The 21,191-nt window shown below is 43.3% G+C and overlaps 1 protein-coding gene across 1 annotated transcript in view; it reads right to left on the bottom strand.

Moving 5' to 3' along the window:
* Window positions 1-456: 456 nt before the first annotated feature.
* The window catches only part of LOC123519400 (armadillo repeat-containing protein 2-like), a 25,872-nt gene continuing 5,137 nt past the window's right edge, over window positions 457-21,191 (bottom strand). Inside the window, 19 exon segments of the mRNA XM_045280682.1 lie at window positions 457-1,182; window positions 2,007-2,167; window positions 2,663-2,729; window positions 2,732-2,794; window positions 3,469-3,582; window positions 4,751-4,967; window positions 5,688-5,828; window positions 6,798-6,966; window positions 8,766-8,962; window positions 9,454-9,729; window positions 10,796-10,971; window positions 11,639-11,782; window positions 12,589-12,742; window positions 13,631-13,798; window positions 14,533-14,640; window positions 15,151-15,266; window positions 15,789-15,864; window positions 18,249-18,381; window positions 18,817-20,696. Of these exon segments, the coding sequence (XP_045136617.1) occupies window positions 1,022-1,182; window positions 2,007-2,167; window positions 2,663-2,729; window positions 2,732-2,794; window positions 3,469-3,582; window positions 4,751-4,967; window positions 5,688-5,828; window positions 6,798-6,966; window positions 8,766-8,962; window positions 9,454-9,729; window positions 10,796-10,971; window positions 11,639-11,782; window positions 12,589-12,742; window positions 13,631-13,798; window positions 14,533-14,640; window positions 15,151-15,266; window positions 15,789-15,864; window positions 18,249-18,381; window positions 18,817-19,151 (2,976 nt within the window). The 5' untranslated portion in view covers window positions 19,152-20,696 and the 3' untranslated portion in view covers window positions 457-1,021.

The following is a 21,191-nucleotide window of genomic DNA, read 5'->3' as shown; positions in this document are numbered from 1 at the left end:
CTTAGGTTAGTATTACCAAACAAGGGGAGTTAGTTCAATATTTTATTACCAGAATAGAGTAGAAGGTTCACAGTTAGTGGCAAAACAGTCTGGGAAGGAAGGAAGGAAAGAAAGAAAAGATTAATATATACAAACATTACGTAAGATTACAGCAGTAGGCAATATAGTGCTTAGCTGTGTGTGTGTGTGTGTGTGTGTGTGTGTGTGTGTGTGTGTGTGTGTGTGTGTGTGTGTGTGTGTGTGTGTGTGTGTGGATAGATTAGAAAGATACATAGATGAATAGATAGATAGACAGATAGACATTTTGAGATAGACAGATAACAATAAATAGAGAGAGACAGACAAACAAGACAGACAGCAAGACAGACAGAGAAGGACTGAGATAAAACACACTTAGAACAGACAGACAGACAAATAGAGAGACAGACAGACAGGCAGAGACAGGCAAACATATAGAGACAGACAGACAGAGAGACAAGAGACAAACAAACAGATAAATAGACAGATAGAGACAGACAAACAGACAGATAGATAGACAGAGACAGACAGACAGACAGACGGGCAGGTGACAGGTGACATTACTAATAGGTGTGACAGGTGAGCTAGTCTAAGGCAGGTAAATAATTGGATGGAACTAGTTACTTTACTATTACCATTTGTGTTATTTTGATTACTACTACTATTACCTTCACTACTATTACCATTATTATTACTATTATTATTATTATTATTCTATTGTTTCTCATTCATGGTCGGACTCACTCTCTCTCTCTCTCTCAATTAACATATAAGTATTTGTGCCTTTGGTTTAAATGCTTTCTCTCTCTCTCTCTCTCTCTCTCATTAAAATATATCTAGTTAAAATTTCTCTCCTCTCTAACATTACATTGACTAACACCATTACTTCTCTCTCTCTCTCTCTTTCATCAAAATATACACTACAATCTATTTCAAACTCTCACTAAACAATGACCCCACTACTTCTCTCCCTCTCTCTCCCTCCCTCCCTCTCTCCCTCACCCTAGACAGGCACAACAGGCAGGGCGGCAGTGTTCTCCTCAATGCGGTCCAGCAGCTTGGTGGCGACGAAGGCAAAGTCCTCCCACAGCTGGTACACGACCTCCTTAGTGTCCGGGTCACACTCCCCAAACACCTCAGGGTTGTTGAAGTAGGAGTCGTCATCTGGGATTGGGTGAAGGTCGGGTCATCAAAACACCTTTAATAATACTGTACATGTAACTTCACTACAACTGTACAGCTACTTCTCAATTTGTGTGTGTTCAGATTATGCAATTTTGAAATAACACGTACGAGCTAAAAAACCTAATCACTTTTTTCAAATTATGCAAATTATTTATTTAGAATAACAATGTTAAGATGGTTTGCTGGCATGGCAAATGTTGGGAATCACAAGATTCTGCGAGAAGTTTGTTTGGGTGGTCGTCTTGTGATGGCGGGTGATGGCAGCACAGAGGTGCTTCACCTTCAAGACAGCTAGTGAGATGTGATAAATGTCTTCAGGAAGGTCAGCGTGTGCTGTCTTGCCGTCAGTTAGACATATGCCGTTACTATAGCAATGACCACCCTTTGTTTATTGTCACTGAGAGGTGCACAAAACATTTTACATAGGGTGTGTGCTGCAGGGACCACAGGGTGTGTGCCCTGTCACTCTCTCAGATGCAGCCCTTCCAGAAACAGATTAATCTATTTTACATTGATTCCTAGGGGAAAATGGTTTTGCTTTGGAAATAATATATATATATATATATATATATATATATATATATATATATATATATATATATATATATATATATATATATATATATATATATTGGAACCTGTAACAGTGTATAGTTTAGTTCGGTAATCATGTTCACTTTGTGATTTTCACATTACACTATTCCTTCAGGAACATATCCCTTGCATAGATCAAGAATCCCTGTATTTTTTAAGTGCACAGAGAATAACAACAATAAGAATAAGTAAATGAAAAGCACACACACCCAGGAACTCCTCCAGCACATAGATGAGTTTGTCAGTCTCCTTTTGGCCAAGCACCTCCTGGACGTCAGCAGCGGATGCACAGAAATTCCACAGCACCTGACACACCAGATTGCACAGCTGCCAGTCACCGTAGCCAAAGTACTGCAGCACATCAATCAGTCTGCCGGGGTGAGGTGATGTGTGGTGAGGTGAGGTTGGTTTAGGTTATTGTGTTTTGTATTTTTATTTATTTTTTTAATGTTTCTTAAGATAATCACTTACTTTCTAACACACACACAGACAGACACACCTCCCCCTCCTCCCCTTACACAGACACCCCACCATCTCTCCCCAATCTCACACCCTCCCTACACACCCAATCCTCTCCCCACCCATACAAACAACACACACCTGACACACCCCACTCACCCAACACAAACACCACACACCTCCCACACCACCCCTTGCCCCCCCATACAAACACCCCACACCTCCAAAACACCCAATATCCTTTCCCCACAACCCAACACCCAAGACACACACCTCACCACCCCTTTCTCCATCTCAAATAATAGTTTTTCTCTACTCCCACCCCCATATACACATCCTACAGCTTCCTCCAACCCCACAGCACTTCCCCAGACACCTAGCCCCTTTCTCCCCCCCATAGGCCCACCTGAGGACGCCCTTCTCCATCTGAAATATTGTTCTCCTCGAAGCGTCGGACATGAGGTTGACCAGCACCCGGCACACACATACACCAGCTCCCTTGAGTCACAGTCCAGCATCTCCACCAGCACCTCCAGCACTGTCAGGGAGAGGGAGAGGTGAGGAAGAGAGAGAAAGGTGAGAGAGGTGACAACAGAGAGAAAGAGAGAACATGAGAGAAAGAAGGAGAGAACAACAGAGAGAAAGAGAGAAGTTAAGGTTACAGAGAGAGAGAGAGAGAGAGAGAGAGAGAGAGAGAGAGAGAGAGAGAGAGAGAGAGAGAGAGAGAGAGAGAGAGAGAGAGAGAGAGAGAGAGAGAATAATAATGTAACAAGAAAATACATAGAAGCAAGAAATTGAAAGTAACGGCACTAAAATAAAAAAAAGAAAGAAAAAAATAATGTAAACAAATCTGAGTAAGAAAAAAAAGAAAAAAAATAAACACACACACACACACACACACACACACACACACTACTACTACTACTACTACTACTACTACTACTACTACTACTACTACTACTACTACTACTACTACCACCACCACCACCTTCCCTTCCACCCTTCCACCAGCACCACCACCACCACTACTACTCCTTCCACTCTTCCACCACCACTACTACCAGCACCACCACCACTACTACTACTACCATCACCATCAACACCACCACTACAAAACTACTAGAACCTACTACTACTACTACTACTACTACTAACACTACTACCACCACCACCACCACCACCACCAGTATCCAATGAGCCGAGCCTGCTCACCTGCGCGCTTGGTGAGGATGTCCCTGATGTCCTTGAAGTGGGTAAGGTTGCCAAACACACGGATCGTCTCCACCAGGCCCTCCACATGGTCCATCGGCAGCATCTCACACAGGCCTGCCCCAACGGTGGAGGAGGAGTGAGAGTGGAGGAGTGGAGAAGTGGAGGGGTAGCGAAGTGGAGGAATAAGTCAAGAGTGGAGGAGAAGTGGAGGGAGTGGTGAAGAGGAGGGAAGGATGGAGGGAGAATGGAAGAGCGGAGAGAGAGAGAGAGAGAGTGGAGGAGAGTGGAGAAGAGAGAGAGAGAGAGAGAGAGAGAGAGAGAGAGAGAGAGAGAGAGAGAGAGAGAGAGAGAGAGAGAGAGAGAGAGAGAGAGAGAGAGAGAGAGAGAGAGAGAGAGTGTGTGGAGTGTATGTGGAGTGAGAGCAGAGAAGTGGATGAGTGGAGAAAGGGCAGAGGGAAAGTGGAGTAAGAGAATGAAAGGATGATGGAGTGTAAGGGTGGAGGAGTGGAGATATAGTGGAAGGAGATGTGGAGTGAATGAAAGAGTGGAGGGAGAGTGGAGGAGTGGAGAGAGAGAGTGGAGTGTGTGTGTGTAAGGTCAAAAAAAACTAAAAACACACTTGAAAACACCAAAAATGTACTCAAACACACAAACAAGATAAACAAAATGAAAAACAAAAACAACAACACCCCCACACCACCACAAACACCACCTGCACTTGGCCACACTAATAAAACCACCACACAACACCACCACCACAAACACCACCTGCACTTGGCCACACTAATAAAACCACCACACAACACCACCACAACACCACAACACACCACCTGCACTTGGCCACACTAATAAAACCACCACACAACACACCCAAAAAACCACCCCAAACACCCCATCAACACCCTAAATACACACAACACCACACACCACCCTAAAACCCACAAAACATCACAAAAATACCCAAAATATTCTGCAACACTCCAAAACACTCTAAAACACCACAAAACACCACCACAATCCTCCCAAAACACCCCAAAAACCCACAACACCCCAAAAACATCCCAACACACTGCAAAACACCACACAACACTCCAAAAACACCCAAAACATGCCCACAATCATCCCAAAACACCTTAAAACACCCCAAAAACACCATAGAACACTCAAAAACACCCTAAAACACCACAAAAACACACAAAACACACCACCAAAACCTCCCAAAATAACTAAAAACACTTGAAAAACACCCCAAATCACCCCCAAAACCCCCCCCAACACCTACACTCAGCCAAATCAGTATGCAGTGTTGAGATGGGCTGGTCGCGTGTGTAGAAAGTGAGGTTGTTGAGGGTGGCCAGAGTAGACAAGACCAGCTCCTCACTCTCGTCCACCCCCTTGTGCTGCAGGGCTGACACCAGTAGGGACAGGCAGGTGCGGGAGCGAGCCAGCACTGGGCCGACACGCGAATGTACAGACACGTTGGCCAGGACGCGGATTAGCTGGATGGATTAGGATTAAGTTAGGATTAGTTTTGGTGGATTAATTGTTTATGCTATATTAGTTTGGTATGGTTTTGTTTTCACAGCATAATCTGATTGTCACAGCACCACACAGGCTTTTTCACAGCAGCATGCAGCACTCACACCACCACACAGCCTTACACCACAGCACACAATAACATTACAACACCACGTAACTTTCTAACTTAACCCAATTACCCAACACAGCACACCAAAACACTACACCATACCACAGCACCACATCCCTACACACACCCCCACAGCACCACATCCCTACACACCCCCACAGCACCATGCCACAGCACACACATCCCCCATCACACACACCTTGACAGAACTACACACCACACCACACAACACCATCATACCACAGCACACTCAGGCCCTCCCACATACCCCTAAAAGGCTATACCACAACACCACTAAACACCACACACAGCCCCATAACACCATATACAACATTCCAAACACTCAGACACCACCAATAGGATCACACCAAATCACAGCACACCACACAACACCACAGAACAGAACACACAGTCCCACAACACCCCTACAGCTCCATCAACACCACAAACACCCCTCAAACACCCCAACAAGACCACAACACACCACACCACCAACCTTTCCTAACTAAACCACCTTCACAACACCACACATATACCCCCCTACATATCCCAAGACCCCCCAGCACCTCACCTTGACCATGACGTCCTCCGGGGTCCCGCTGGCAGGGGTGAGGGGGTCTATCATGTCATCAGCTTGGTGGTGGCGGTCCCTTTGTAGATATTCAGTGAGCAGCTCCAGAAGTGTCTCTGTGAAGCCTTCCACACTGAACAGCTGAGAGAGAGAGAGAGGGAGAGAGAGAGGGAGAGGGAGAGAGAGAGAGAGAGAGAGAGAGAGAGAGAGAGAGAGAGAGAGAGAGAGGGAGAGGGAGAGAGAGGTTGTTAGTGTTTTCTTTTTAAAGCTTTTGTAATCTTTTGTTTCATCTTTCTTTTTTTCTTTCTGAGTGTGTGTGTGTGTGTGTGTGTGATCCTAAGGTGTCCTCACAGCACCATGTAGCCCTCTATCACAGCACACAGCCTTTAACGTAACCTAACTATCTCACAGCACCACACTAGCAGCCTCTTCACACCACGGCACCACACAAACACTGCCTCTCCATACCACAGCTCCTAAGCACAGTGCCTTTACAACACAACACTTAAACACAGCATGACTCTTCAACACCCAAACACTAACAGTCTTTCCACAGCATCCACACAAACACAGCCTCTCCACTACACACCACCACACAAGCACAGCAAACACAGCCTCTCCACAATACATCATCCACACAAACACGTACAGTCTCTCCACAACACACTACCACACAAACACACCCTCCCTCACACCAAACTACCACACATAAACAGCCTCTCCACAGCATCCACCCAAACACAGCCTTTCCACACCACCACACAAATACACCCTCTCCACACCACACCACCATACAAACACAGCCTCCCTCACACCACAGCACCACCAAAACACAGCCTTTCCACACCACACCACCACACAGCTATTATTTCCACCTCTACAGCTGTCACCCTTTCACTACAACTACTACCTACACCCCTCTGTCACCCCTCTACAGCTCTCCACACCACAGCACCACACAAACACACCCTCCCTCACACCACACCACCACTCAAACACACACACACACATACACACCCTCTTCACACCACCACACAAACACACACACACACACACACACACACACACCTCTCCACACCCCCACACAAACACAGCCTCCCTCACACCCACTTTCCAGCGCGCCTCATCAGAGTTTGCCATCATGTTTCCCAATGCATAGGCCAGCCGCACCACAATGGCTGGCGAGGCAGAGTGGCGGCGTAGTGCTGTCACCGCAGCGGGCAGTGTGGCGGGGTGTGTGGCTGCCACTGCACAGCATTCCTCGTGTGTGGAGATGATGCTGTGAGAGAGAGAGAGAGAGAGAGAGAGAGAGAGAGAGAGAGAGAGAGAGAGAGAGAGAGAGAGAGAGAGAGAGAGAGAGAGAGAGAGAGAGAGAGAGAGAGAGAGAGAGATTAATGAAAATATATATGTAAATTTCTTTTCTTCTCCTCCATCTTAACCCCTTCAGTACTGGGACACATTTTTACCTTGAGTTTTGAGTGTGATTAGACCATTTTATTGACATCAGGAAGGGTCTATGAAGGTCAGAAGATTAATGGCCACAGTCTTCACTATTTTAATCCCCACATAAGTTTCTGAAGCTGTATAAAATCACCAAATAGTAAGCAGAGTGATTATAAAAATGTGTCATGGTACTGAAGGGGTCGAAATATATATATATATATATATGTTCTCTTTCTCCTCCTCCTGCTTCTCCTTCTTTTTGAAATATGTATACTTCTCTTTCTCCTCTCAATCTTCCTTCTCTCCTATCTAAGAATCCTGAGCATATCCTATTGTCTTCTTATTCCACCTCTTCCTTGTACACATCTTAACTCTCCTTCTATTCCTCTTATATACTTCCTACATTCCTCCTCCTCCTCCTTATCCTTCTCTTTCTTATATCCTTCTGTGAAGGCTTCATAGTTTTACTTTAGGGTTTATAGTCGTTATGGTTGTGCGTTTCACTGCTTTGGTATTTTATATCTCGTTACGCCGCTCGTTCACCCTCTGTTCACCACTATTACCATTGTTAGGGCTTAATTGTTTAGTTTAATTACTCTTGTCTGTTTGGTGCTTCAGTCTCCTAACTCAGTTGCTCGTTCACTTCCTCACTTACAATACTGCTTTGCTTGTTGTAGAAGCTTCATTTCCATCTCCACGTCCTCACCCGAGTTCACCTATAGAGGAAGCAGACATCGTTCAGGAGACTTCACCTGGATACCACACTACCAACACCACCTCTACTAGTACTCCAAACGCCTGTCTCCTGCTATAGCTGCCAGTGGCTCCCGAACTTTGAGCCAGTCCTGGACTTCCGTGTTTTCCTTGAGCCTCCTCACACCTTGAAGGCCCTGGTCAGCAGCTTCCACCTCTGCCTCCACTTCAGTTTCTGCCACGTCTCCCCGGCAGTACTCGACGGCAAAAGTCTTGCACAGCCTTGTTAACAGTGTGGCCCTGGACAGCAGCTTCCATCTCGGGCTCCACTCCAGTGACCGCAACATTTCCACAGCAGTGCAAGACTACAAATGTGTTTCAGTGTGGTGAATGTTTTCTGGGATTAAAATATATGTATGGAAAATCCAGTTCAGTGTATGAGTTTAACCCCAGTTCTGTTGTTGTGGGCGTCCTTATAAAAGAACTGTTGAAAGTCTGGCTGTCCGAGCTGCTAACATCTGTAGCCTAGAGCCTAGATCTTCACACCTTCCTACATTCTTTCCCCTCATTATACACAAGCATATCCTTCCTCCACCTCCACCACCTCCTTATCCATCTCTTTCCTCCTTATCCATCTCTCTCCACCTCCTCCTCCTCCTTATATCTCTCTTTCTTCCTCCTCTTTCTTATCTATCTCTCTCCACCTCCTCCTTTTAATCCATCTCTCTCCACTTCTCCTCCTTATCCATCTCTTTCCACCTCCTCACTTCTATCCCTCTCTTTCTTCCTTCTCCTCCTGTTTCCACCTCCTTTTTATCAATCTTTCCCCACCTCCTCCTCATTATCCTTACATTTCCACGTCTTTATCATCCTCCTCCTCATATTTCACCAAACAATCCTTCAATTCTACCTCTACAAATCCTTCACATCCTTCAAGCCTACCTCAATATCCTAACAACATTGGCAGTCACATCTTGGTCATGGGAGAAGTGGTGCAGGAGGGAGCAGACTTGAGGAACAGCACCTGTCACCAGCAGGAGTGGAAAGGTCCTCTCACAGCTACTAACATGCCTCAGGGTCCCAGTCAGCTGCACCAGGGCATAGTGTGTCTGCTCTGGTACGCTGCCTTCTTCCTGCTGCTGTGGGGTAAAGGTAACAGCTGTAGAGGGATGACAGAGGGGTGTAGGTAGTAGTTGTAGTGAAAGGGTGACAGCTGTAGGGGTGAAAATAATAGCTGTAATGTGTTCTAGTATGCTGCCTTCCTCCTGTTGCTGTTGTGGGTAAAGGTAACAGCTGTAGTGGAAGGATGACAGCTGTAAGAGTGGAGGTAGTAGCTGTAGTAAAAGGGTGTTAGCTGTAGGGGTGGAGATAGGAGATGTAGTGGAAAGGGTGACAGCTGTGAGGGAGAGGGTAGAGAAAAGTGGTGCTTGAGAGAGAGAGAAAAGAGAAGAGAAGAGAAGAGAAGAGAAGACAAGACAAGATAAGATAAGATAAGAGAAAGAGAAAGCGAAAAAGACGGAGAAAGCAAAAGAGAAAGGAGAAAAGAGAAAAAAAAAAAGATAAAGCAAAAGATAGAGAGAGAGAATGACAAACACTTTCCGAACACTACCAAACCCTTCCAAACACTTACATGATTAACAATAAGCTTCATATGCAACACGAGCAGCTCTAGAATGCCTCTGTTGAGAAGCCGAGACACAAGTTGGGAGTTCATGGTGAGGAATTTGAGTGCTCCATAGCCGTACACACAGGCCTCAGGTTGGTCCAGGGGAGGCACACACGCTACAGCCTCCAGTAACAAGTCCAGCAGGTTCCCCTCCAGAAACAGAGAGTCATTGGTGTCGTGTCTTGTCACCTTGAAGACTAACTTGCACACTGATGTAAGGTTGCTGCCTGACACTTTCAGCTGTGGAGAAGAGGTTGTGTTGAAGATTGCTGTGGAGAAGAGGTTGTGTTGAAGACTGCTGTGTTTAAAAGAGGTTGTGTTGAAGATTGCTGTGTTTAGAAGAGGTTGTATTGAAGATTGCTGTGTTTGGAAGAGGTTGAGTTGAAGATTGCTGTGTTTAGAAGAGGTTGTGTTGAAGATTGCTGTGTTTGGAAGAGGTGGTGCTGGAAATTGCTGTGTTTAGAAGAGGTTGTGTTGAAAATTGCTGTGTTTAGAAGAGGTGGTGCTGGAAATTGCTGTGTTTAAAAGAGGTTGTGTTGAAAATTGCTGTGTTTAGAAGAGGTTGTGTTGAAGATTGCTGTGTTTAAAAGAGGTTGTATTGAAAATTGCTGTGTTTAAAAGAGGTTGTATTGAAAATTGCTGTGTTTGGAAGAGGTGGTGCTGGAAATTGCTGTGTTTAGAAGAGGTTGTGTTGAAAATTGCTGTGTTTAGAAGAGGTGGTGCTGGAAATTGCTGTTTGGAAGAGGTTGTGTTGAAGATTGCTGTGTTTAGAAGAGATTGTGTTGAAGATTGCTGTGTTTAGAAGAGGTTGTGTTGAAGATTGCTGTGTTTAGAAGAGGTTGTGTTGAAGATTGCTGTGTTTAGAAGAGATTGTGTTGAAGATTGCTGTGTTTAGAAGAGATTGTGTTGAAGATTGCTGTGTTTAGAAGAGGTTGTGTTGAAGATTGCTGTGTTTTGAGGAAATTGTCTTGAAAATAGCTGTGTTTGGAAGAGGTTGTGTTGAAGATTGCTGTGTTAAGAAGAGATTGTGTTGAAGATTGCTGTGTTTACAAGAAGCTGTGTTGAAGATTGCTGTGTTTACAAAAGGTTGTGTTGAAACACTCCTAAATACCTTCCAACATCTCAAAACAGCTTCCGAACACTTTCAAACACTTCTAAAGACCTTTCAAACACTTTCAAACATCTTCAAACACTCCCAAACACTCTTAAACACTTTCAAACACCTCAAAATATCTTAAAACACTCCTAAACACCTCAAAACAACTTCTAAACACTTTCAAACACTTTCACACACCCTCCGACTCACCGCCAGCATCACCCGTGCAATGGAGGCAAGAAGAGGCCCATACTCTCTGTCCACCAAGCGAAACACAGCACGAAGGACTTGTGATCTGTAGCGAAAGTGACGTCCCAGCAGACCACCTGCCTCCAAACACCCATACAGCTTCCCCACCAGCTCACCCAGCACCTCTTCTCCCACAGCTGCAATAGGGAGTGGGTGAGTGAGGTGGGTGCAGAAATGGGTGGAGTGTTGAGCGATGGATTGGTATTGTTATGGGTGGAATAATGTGTGGATATTGAATGATTAGGGTGAGAAATAGGTTAATTTGAGTGATGGGTGGAAAAATAGGTGAAAAGTTGAGTTTGAGTGATGGGTGGAGAGAAATGGGTGTTGTAGAGTGATGGGTGGAGAGAAATGGGTGTTGTAGTGATGGGTGAAGGGAAATGAGTGGAAAGTTGAGTGATGGGTAGAGAGAAATGGGTGTTGTAGTGATGGGTGGAGAGAAATAGGTGTTGTAGAGTGATGGATGGAGAGAAATGGGTGTTGTAGTGATGGGTGAAAGGAAATGAGTGGAAAGTTGAGTGATGGGTGGAGAGAAATGGGTGTTGTAGTGATGGGTGGAGAGAAATGGGTGTTGAATAGTGATGGGTGGAGAGAAATGGGTGTTGTAGTGACGGGTGGAGAGAAATGGGTGTTGCAGTGATAGGTGGAGAGAAATGGGTGTTGCAGTGATGGGTGGAGAGAAATGGGTGTTGCAGTGATGGGTGGAGAGAAATGGGTGTTGCAGTGATGGGTGGAGAGAAATGGGTGTTGCAGTGATGGGTGAAGAGAAACACCAGAAAAAAACACCCCCTCCACAGCACCCACCACAGCTGACGGCCCTGCTAATCTCGTCCAGCACCGGGGCCACCTTCTCCTCATAGTACACAGCCTGGTCCACTGCTGCCTCCCTCTGGACCGGCACTGGCTCCCCTCCCACCTCCCCCTGCTCCTCACCAGTGCTGTCTACCTCTGCGGGGGATAGAAAGGAGGTCAAAATGGTTCTTGTTAGGTTAGATTAGGTACATAAGTTAATTTTTCTCCTATTTTAGATTATTTTCATTTTTTTTACCTATTTTCAATTTTTTTCCCTATTTTTGCTTTTTTTCCTTCAACTTTTTACCTATTTTAGCTTCGTATCTTCATTTATTTTATTTATTTTAGCTTTTAATTTTTTTTACCTATTTTAGTTTCTTATCTTCAATTTTCTACCTATTCCAGCTTCTTATCTTCAATTTTCTACCTATTCCAGCTTCTTATCTTATTTTTCAACCTATTCCAGCTTCTTATCTTCAATTTTTACCTATTCCAGCTTCTTATCTTATTTTTCAACCTATTCCAGCTTCTCATCTTCAATTTTCTACCTATTCCAGCTTCTTATCTTCAATTTTTACCTATTCCAGCTTCTTATCTTATTTTTCAACCTATTCCAACCCTCTACCCATTCCACAGCTAAATATTCCAGTTTTTATCCATATATTCCAGTTTTGACCCATTCCAAATCCTTACATTCCAGTTTCTACCCATTCCAGCAACACATTCCATTCCAGTCCCTTAAATTCCCATTCCAGGCCTTTATTTTCTAGTTTCTACCCATTAAACAAATATATTCCCATTCCAGCCTCTTATTTTACAGTTCCTACACATTCCAGGTCCTTATTCCCATTCTTATCCATTCCAGCCATTTATCTTACCCTTCCTAACATTCCAGCCTCTTATATTCCAGTTTCTACCCATTCCAGCCCTTATTCCCATTCCCACCCATTCCAGCCCCTTACCTTCCTCATCCTTGCTTCCATTCCTGGCCTCCACAGCGTGTCTCCAGTCCCGGTCCACACCAGGCCTCTTACTCAGACTCTTCTTCCTCTCAGCCCCCAGGAAACGAGTGCCCACCAGCCCCCCTCTGCCGCCCCCACCCCCGCCCTTCACACCCTGGGGAATGTGAAGGGGGTTAGTTGGTGGGTGATGGGTGGTGGGTGGTAGAGGAGAGAAGGGGAGAAGGATAGAGAGAACAAGGAAAGAGAAGAGAAGAGAAGAGGGGGGGAAGGGGAAGGGAGGGAAGGGAAGACGATGAAGACTGTGGCCATTAATCTTCTGACCTCCATAGACCCTTCCTAATGTTAATAAAATGGTCTAATCGTACACAAATCTCAAGGTAAAAATATGTCCCAGTACTGAAGGGGTTAAAATAGTGAAGACTGTGGCCATTAATCTTCTGACCTCAATAGACCCTTCCTAATGTCAATAAAATGGTCTAATGGTACACAAATCTCAAGGTAAAAATATGTCCCACTACTGAAGGGGTTAAAATAGTGAAGACTTTGGCCATTAATCTTCTGACCTCCATAGACCCTTCCTAATGTCAATAAAATGGTCTAATCGTACACAAATCTCAAGGTAAAAATGTGTCCCAGTACTTGGAGTGATGCTTGAACAGACAACTGTAAAGTAATCGTCTGGGTTAACGTTTGAAAATCCTTTGATGGTTCTGAACACTGCTATTAGATCACCTCCTAGTCTGCGTCTGGTGAGTGGAAACAGGTGGAGTTCCTGTAGGCGTTCCTCGTACATTTTGTTATGCAGTCTGGGAATAATTTTCATCACTCTATATTGTATTCTCTCAAGTTCTTCTGTATTTTTTGTAGTGTGGTGACCAGAAATGTATACAATATTAAAGGAGGAGGAGGAGAGGAGGAGGATGAGGAATACTAAATAACGATGACATGCACAACAAAAACAACAAATAAATAATAAAAAGAAAACAAGAAGAAGAAGAAGAAGAAGAAGAAGAAGAAGAAACACACACACACACACACACACCTGCATGAGGCTAGCAGGAGCGTGGCCCTGGTCATGAACAGAGTGAGTGGCTGAGGCTGTGGCTGTGGCTGTGTGCGTCTGTGTGTGTGTCTCCACATCCCGCAACTCAAGGTCAGACTTGTTGAGGAGTTGCAGGAATAGAGGCGAGTCTGTAACCTTGCCTGTGACCTGGAAAAGACACACACACACGCACGTACACACAGGCACTAAGATCTTATGAAGCACCTCCGCACTACACAGCACCCACACTACTCTAGAAAGGCTCTATTTGAAGCTACACACGGGTTTCTAAGTGGCAGATTGACAGATTTGTATATACAAGCTCTAGTTAAAGCCACACACGGGTTTCTATGGGTGTTTTAATGGTTCTAGTGGCAGATTAACAAGATTCATACACACACGCTCTATTTAATGCCACACGTGGGTCTTTAGGGGTGTTTTCACGGTTCTAGTGGCAGATTAACATGATTTCTGCATTATTAACAACAGAAATAGGCTTAAGAACCCGGCTTATCCTTTCTGTGGCCTTGGAAAACAGTCGTGAGGAAGTCTTGCAAGGAGTTTCAAGGTAGTTTTAAGGTTCTAGGGACAGATTAACAAGATTTCTACGCTATTAACAGGAAAAACAGTCTTGTGAACCTGAAAAAGGAAATAGTCTTGGCGAATGTTGTTTTTAAGGGAGTTTTTACGGTTCTAGGGGCAGATTAACAAGATTTCTGCATTACTGACATGGAAAACAGTCTTGAGAACCCAGCTGGTCATCTTTGTGGCCTTGGAAAACAGTAGCGGTGAGAGAGCAAAGCAAAATACAGTACTTGGTAAAATACAGTATATACAACAGTTACTACCACCACCACCACTACTACTATTACTATTACTACTACTACTATTTCTGGGCTTACCGAATTACTCTCCTGTTCTTCCTTTGAGCTGGCTGTGTTAGTGGTGGTGGTGGTGTTGTCGTCATCCTCTCTCCTCCCCTCCTCCCTCTCCTCCTCCCCATACTTTTGCTGTAACACACACACACACACACACACACACAGTTTATTAGTTAACGTATTACTACTACTACTACTACTACTACTACGACTACAACTACTGATGCACTTAAAAGGGTTATTCGAAGCGTTTCATTATAAAATTGATAAATAAACAAACAGCAAACTCTCTCTCTCTCTCTCTCTCTCGATATTATTATTATGAGCAAAGAAAGATGAAGATTTATAACAGAACAATACTACTACTACTACTACTACTAATAATAATAATAATAATAATAATAATAATAAGAAGAAGAAGAAGAAGAAGAAGAAGAAGAAGAAGAAGAAGAAGAAGAAGAAGAAGAAGAAGAAGAAGAAAAAGAAGAAAGAAGAAAAAGAAGAAGAAGAAGAAGAAGAAGAAGAAGAAGAAAGCCCTGAATGAAGGAAGAGGAGAAGAAATAAAAAGAAACAAAGAAACAATAATTATAAATACAAACAATTCTCTCTCTCTCTCTCTCTCTCTCTCTCTCTCTCTCTCACCTGCAGGCTGAGGAGCGCATTGAAGGTGGAGCTTCGGGGCAGGGAGGGGATGCTGCCTCGGTGGGGGGTTCGTGGGGCGCCCTCCTCTCCCCCCTCCTCGCTTTCCTCTTCTGGTACTGGTAGGGGGGAGGGGGTAAGATAGGGGCAGTGAATGGTGGTAATAATAATAATAATAATAATAATAATAATAATAATAATAATAATAATGCTACTACTACTACTACTACTATATTTACTACACAAAGGTTATTTTCTTGTTTTTGAAAGCGGAAAGGGGAAAAACACGCTAACCAAGATTTGCATGTGTTGAAAAGGAAAGGGAAGGAAAGGAATGGAAAGGAAGTCAAGAAATAAAGAGAGAAAATAAAAGGAAAGAAAGTAAACGAAAGAAAAGGAATAAAAGAAAACTATAATTGAAAAAGGAAAAAAGAAAAAAGGAAAAGAAAAAGAAAGGAAGACGTAAAAGAAAGAAAGGAAGACACGATGAAACCAAAATACAAACTAAAAGACGAAAGAGAAGTAAAGAAAAGAAAAAAAAAAAAAAAAAGAAAACACTTGACTCTAGTAGTAGTAGTAGTAGTAGTAGTAGTAGTAGTAGTAGTAGTAGCGTAGATGAATAGTGAACATGGTATACTCACGATCACAGAGGGAGAGCGCGCGAAACTGATGTCTGTGAACCCGTCTTGATGTTGACAGCAGGGAGGGAAGTTTGGCCTGGGAGGGGGAGAGGCAGGGGTTAGAGAGGAGGAGGAGGAGGAGGAGGAGGAGGAATACAAAGGAAAGTCAAACAGCAACATACCTCTTGGTCCTTTCGAGGCTGTTTGGTAACTACTTCTAACTGGCTACAGATAAGAGAGACAGGACAGTACAGGAGAAGGCTCCTCCCCACCCATCGCTGGCATGGAAAATAGTTTGGAAAAGTAGCATGCAGTGTGGAAAAACTGACATGGAATTTTGACAGGAAAGGATGAAAGGAGATTGTATTATTGAGCCCACGGTGAACTCTGCATAAAGTTACACACAATAATTGATATACTAATACTAATATCATGTTTAATTATTGGGACAAGAAGAGAGCTTGTTGGGGGTTATTCTTTAAATATTTATCAATTTTGTTTTTGAATGATGCAATGGAAGTACTGTTTACTATTTCAGAAGGAAGCTTATTCCAAATGTTAACAATTCTATTAAAGAAAAGTGCTTTTCCTCGTGGGTTTTGAAGCGTTTTGGTGTAATTTTAAATCCATTATTCCTTGTTATGGTGGAATGATCAATAGTAAAATATTTATTTACATCAAGGTTGTTGTATCCCTGAAAATTTTGAAAACTTCGATTAGGTCTCCTCTTATCCTGCGCTTTGTTAAGCTGAATAAATGTAAAGCTTCCAGTCGTTCCTCATACGGCTTGTTTCTCAATCTCGGAATCATCTTGGTCACTCTACGCTGGATCCTTTCCAGTTTTTCAATGTCTTTTCTGTAATATGGTGACCAGAACTGCACACAGTATTCAAGCTGAGGACGCACCAATCAGTTATATAAAGTAAGGATGACTTTTTCTGATTTATATTCAAAGGTCCTTCAAATGAACCCAACTAATTTATTTGCATTCTTCACTGCTTCTGTGCAGTGTTTACTCGGCTTCAAGTCTTTAAACACCACAACACCATTACACCGTCCCCAGTACGGTGAGATCTCTCGCTACTAGAAATGCTATTGCCAACAGTGAATACTCTGTGTGCTGAATTAATCCAAGTTTCTGTGATGCCAATGATGTCATAGTTTTCTTGATATATAAGAGCTTGGAGCTCATTACATTTATTTCGTAGACTACGGGCATTGAAATAACAAGCTCTAATCTTGCCAGAATCTGAAGATGAACTTATGATGTAAAGGGTTTACGATGCTGAAGTTCCTTCTGCCACTTGCAAGTTTTCTTTTATCTGTGGAGACAAAGCCTCCTCATCCTGGCTGCTCCCATTGCATTTAGGTGGAGACCGTCTCTGAAATAATGTGTTCGTTATAAAAGTCATTTCACATGTTTAGAAACTCGACGTTTTCCTGTTGGCAAAGTCTTTAATCTGTTATTAGTGCTGAAAAACATGATCTTTTCCTTGTATTTCTCCATCAGTTCTTCTGAGCGGGAGCGATGGACGTCACCTGCACCTGCGTGGATGACAAAGTGTATCGTTAGTGGCGTCCTTAGTCACGTCCTCAACACAGTCCGTGATGTCCCGCAGTGTGGCTCCTGGGAGGCAGTACCGCCGCTTATACGAGACGGGACACGTCCACAGAGCTCTTCCAGCTGGCCACGGACGATGGAATCCCCCACAAGTCTGGTCTCCTGTTTGTGGCTGGAGCTACGGAGGTGTGTGGCAGACTGTCTGTCCTGGCGCTCCTTCCAATATTCGCCGTGGCAAATTACTGTAGGGTGTCAAATCTAATTTTTAGTTCAGTATATCTGTTGTTCCCTTCTGCTACTGCTTCTTCCAGACGTGTTCGGGTATCCTGCAGTGAATCAAAGTTACCTTTTAGTTCAGTAAGCCTCCTGTTTCCCTCCGCCACAGCTTCCTCGAGACGAGAGAGGATGTCACACAGTCTGCTGAAAGGTCTGAAAAAGTAGTCCTCGTAGTACTGCCTGGCGAACCTTCCGGTCCCTTGAGGGGCAGTACGCATAGGTGTGAGTAGGAATAGAATTAGCAGTAGGTACAAAAGTACTATCAGAACCAAACACACAAGTGAAAAGGCGGAATCCTATGTACTGACAAAGCAAGAAGTGTTACAAAGCAAAACTTAAAAACAGCGCGGCTGCTGGTACTGCTAGGTAGGACAGTCCCGGGAGGTCAGGTCACACGTCTCCGCAGGACAAAAGCGAGGGCAAGACTGAAGGAAGAGGAAAGGGGAGAGAAGGGAGGGGAAGGGAAGAAGGAAGCAATCACAAGAAGAAGGATAATGAGGAGGAGGCGAAAGAACGAAGAGCAAAAGGAAACTAGAAAAGGAGGAAGACGAAGATAATCAACAATAACAGCAAAACAAACAAGAAAACCAACACCACCAATCTCTCTCTCTCTCTCTCTCTCTCTCTCTCTCTCTCTCTCATACCTTATCGCAGCCATCCTTGTTGAGTTTGGCAGAGGCGATGGGCAGCAGCAATCGAGGCCCAGCTCCTGTGCCTGCCTGTCTGCCGCTGCTGCTGCCGTTGCTGTCACTCGTGTCGAAATGCAGTGGTGACAGCCTGGAGGAGGAGGAGGAGGAGGAGGAGGAGGAGGAGGAGGAGGAGGGTTAAATCTTGTTAGTTAAGATATTGTTACTCTTTATTTTGCCAATATTTCTTAGTTGTGTTTAGTAGTTACATCTCTCTCTCTCTCTCTCTCTCTCTCTGAAGCACTACCACGCTGCAACTCCACTATTTTCAAAAGGCTCTAGTTGAAGTGACACGGTTTTTAAGGTTCTAGTGACAAATTAACAGTATTTCTACATTACTAGCAGGAGAAACAGGTTTGAGAACCCAGCTGGTCATCTCTGTGGCCTTGGAAAACAGTCGCGGTGAGAGAGCGAAGCGATTCACAATACTGTCTCATCCATACACTCGCGTCACTTCAACTAGAGCCTTTAGAAAATAGTGAAGATGTTTTAGAACGCTCTCTCTCTCTCTCTCTCTCTCTCTCACGTGAAGGAGCTGGGCGGCCTGGCATCTCTTCCCGCCTCTGCTGATGTTCTCCCGCCAAACAACGTTCTCTCCCTCTCTCTGGGCGTGAAGGGTCTTTTTGTCTGCACAGTCCTCACGCCCACTCTAGGCACGCCCACGCCTGTCAGAATGGGCGTGGAGGGACTGCCCCCCACGCCCAGGGATGCCCGCGCCTCTCTGATAATCTGGGCGGATGTTTTGCGGTGCGGGGGAATGTAAAAGGGAGAGAGAGCAGTGTTTGTTGTGGTCTCCATGTTGACACTGCCACCACCCACACCCAGCGCCACCTCGCGTCTGTGCTCCACCGCCTGGCTCATGGTGGAGGTGGTGGAGGTGGGAGGGTGGATAACAGTGGGGTTTTTGTGGATGAGTGTGGTTTATAAGGGTCTTTTGGGTGTGAAATTAAAGAATGAAGTGTGTTTAGCGGAAGATAAGGAAGATTTGAGTGTTTTCGATGAAATTTCTAAGTGAAGCTTGTTACTAAGAATATGGAAGGTGGATAAAGTGGTTTTGGTGGATGAGTGTGTTTTTTAAGTGACTTTGGGGTGAAATTAACGAATGAAATGTGTTTAGCTGAAGTTAAGGAAGATATAAGTATTTTTAGTGTTTTTTTAGGGAATTACCGAGTGAAATATGCTTAGAAGAAGAAAAGGAGGTTTAAGTTTTGTTTTTAGGAAGTAGGGAAGGTTAAGGATGCTTTTTTTAAGGGAAATAATGAGAAAAATGTGTTTAGGATGAAGGATACTGTTTGGCTAAGGAGATTGGAAGGTTAGGCTGTTGATTAGGGATGTTTTTTGCAGGGAAGTTGACGAGAGAAAAGTGTTTAGAGAAAGATAAGGATTTTAGGGAAGATTAAAAAAATATGATGTTTTTAAGGAAGATGAGATTAGGACCGTTTTTAAGGAAGATGAGAAAATTAGGATAGCTTTTAGGGAAGATGAGAAAATCAGGATTGTTTTTAGGGAAGATTAAGAAATAAGATGTTTTTTGAAGGAAGATGAGAAAATTAGGATTGTTTTTAAGGAAGATAAGAAAATTAGGATTGTTTTAGGAAGATTAAGAAATATGATGTCTTTTTGAAGGAAGATGAGAGAATTAGAATAGGTTTAAGGGAAGATGAAAAGATTACAATAGGTTTAGAGAAGACGAAAATATTACAATAGTTTTTAGGGAAGATGAGATTAAGATTGATTTTAGGGAAGATGGAAAAAATAAGGATAATTTTTTTAGGGAAGATGATAAAATTTGGATAGTTTTTTTTAAAGAAGATGAGATTACGATGATTCTTAGGGATATTTTTTTAGGGAAATTAATGAAAATATATTAAAGAAGAAAGATAAGTGGTTTTTTTAGGAAATATAGAAAGATAAAGAGTATATTCTGAAGATTCTTTTAGAAATGAATAAAAAAATGTAGTGGGAAGGGTTAAGAGAAGGCAATAAGGTTTAATTATAGAAAAAATAAAGGAGAAATTATGTGTTAAGAGAAATAATTGAAAGTAACGAGAATAGAAAATGTGGAGGGAGGAGGAGGAGGAGGAGGAGGAGGAGGAGGAGGAGGAGGAGGAGGAGGTTGAGTTTTAAGAAATGTCTACTGGGTTTCAGACAAGCAAATAAATAAATCAATAAATAGAGAAAGTGTTTGGAAGAGAAGAGGAGGAGAAGGAAAGGAAGACAAGGTTTGTTCCGGTATGACTTAAATGTTTGGAAAGGTAGATGAAAATATATAAAGTCTATTTTGGAAGAAAGATTCACGTATTGGAGGAAAGAGAGAGAGAGAGAGAGAGAGAGAGAGAGAGAGAGAGAGAGAGAAGTGGGGGGGGGGGCTGAAGGGAAATTGAAAGAAGGGTAACTGTAGAAAATCTGAAAAGAAATGCAGAGAAAGATCAATAATAATAATAATAATAATAATAATAATAATAATGCTATCACTACTACTACTGTTAATAACAATAAAGATGAATTGTTTCTCTTATTTTCTCTCTCTCTCTCTCTCTCTCTCTCTCTCTCTCTCTCTCTCTCTCATGAGTCACTGCTTGGTCGATCTAACTTAAAGATTGGCGTGTGTGTGTGTGTGTGTGTGTGTGTGTGTGTGTGTGTGTGTGTAATAATAATAATAATAATAATAATAATAATAATAATAACAACAACAACAACAACAACAACAACAACAACAACAATCGGCTTATCAGTACAAAAGGCAGCTGGGAGCCTCATAACATACACTGGCTGGACACACTGTAAAAGCAAACAGTTCTCGAGTGTGTGCAGAACTCCAAACGTCACCACGCCAGCTTAGACTTCAGTAATGGCGTCTTATGGAGGTCACTAAGCATGGTAATTATGAAGTTAGGAAGA

Source organism: Portunus trituberculatus, chromosome 7 (genome assembly GCF_017591435.1).
Source record: "Portunus trituberculatus isolate SZX2019 chromosome 7, ASM1759143v1, whole genome shotgun sequence".
NCBI classification, from domain to species: Eukaryota; Metazoa; Arthropoda; class Malacostraca; order Decapoda; family Portunidae; genus Portunus; species Portunus trituberculatus.
Note: the sequence above shows the minus strand (reverse complement) of the source record. Positions and strands in the feature narration are given on the sequence as shown.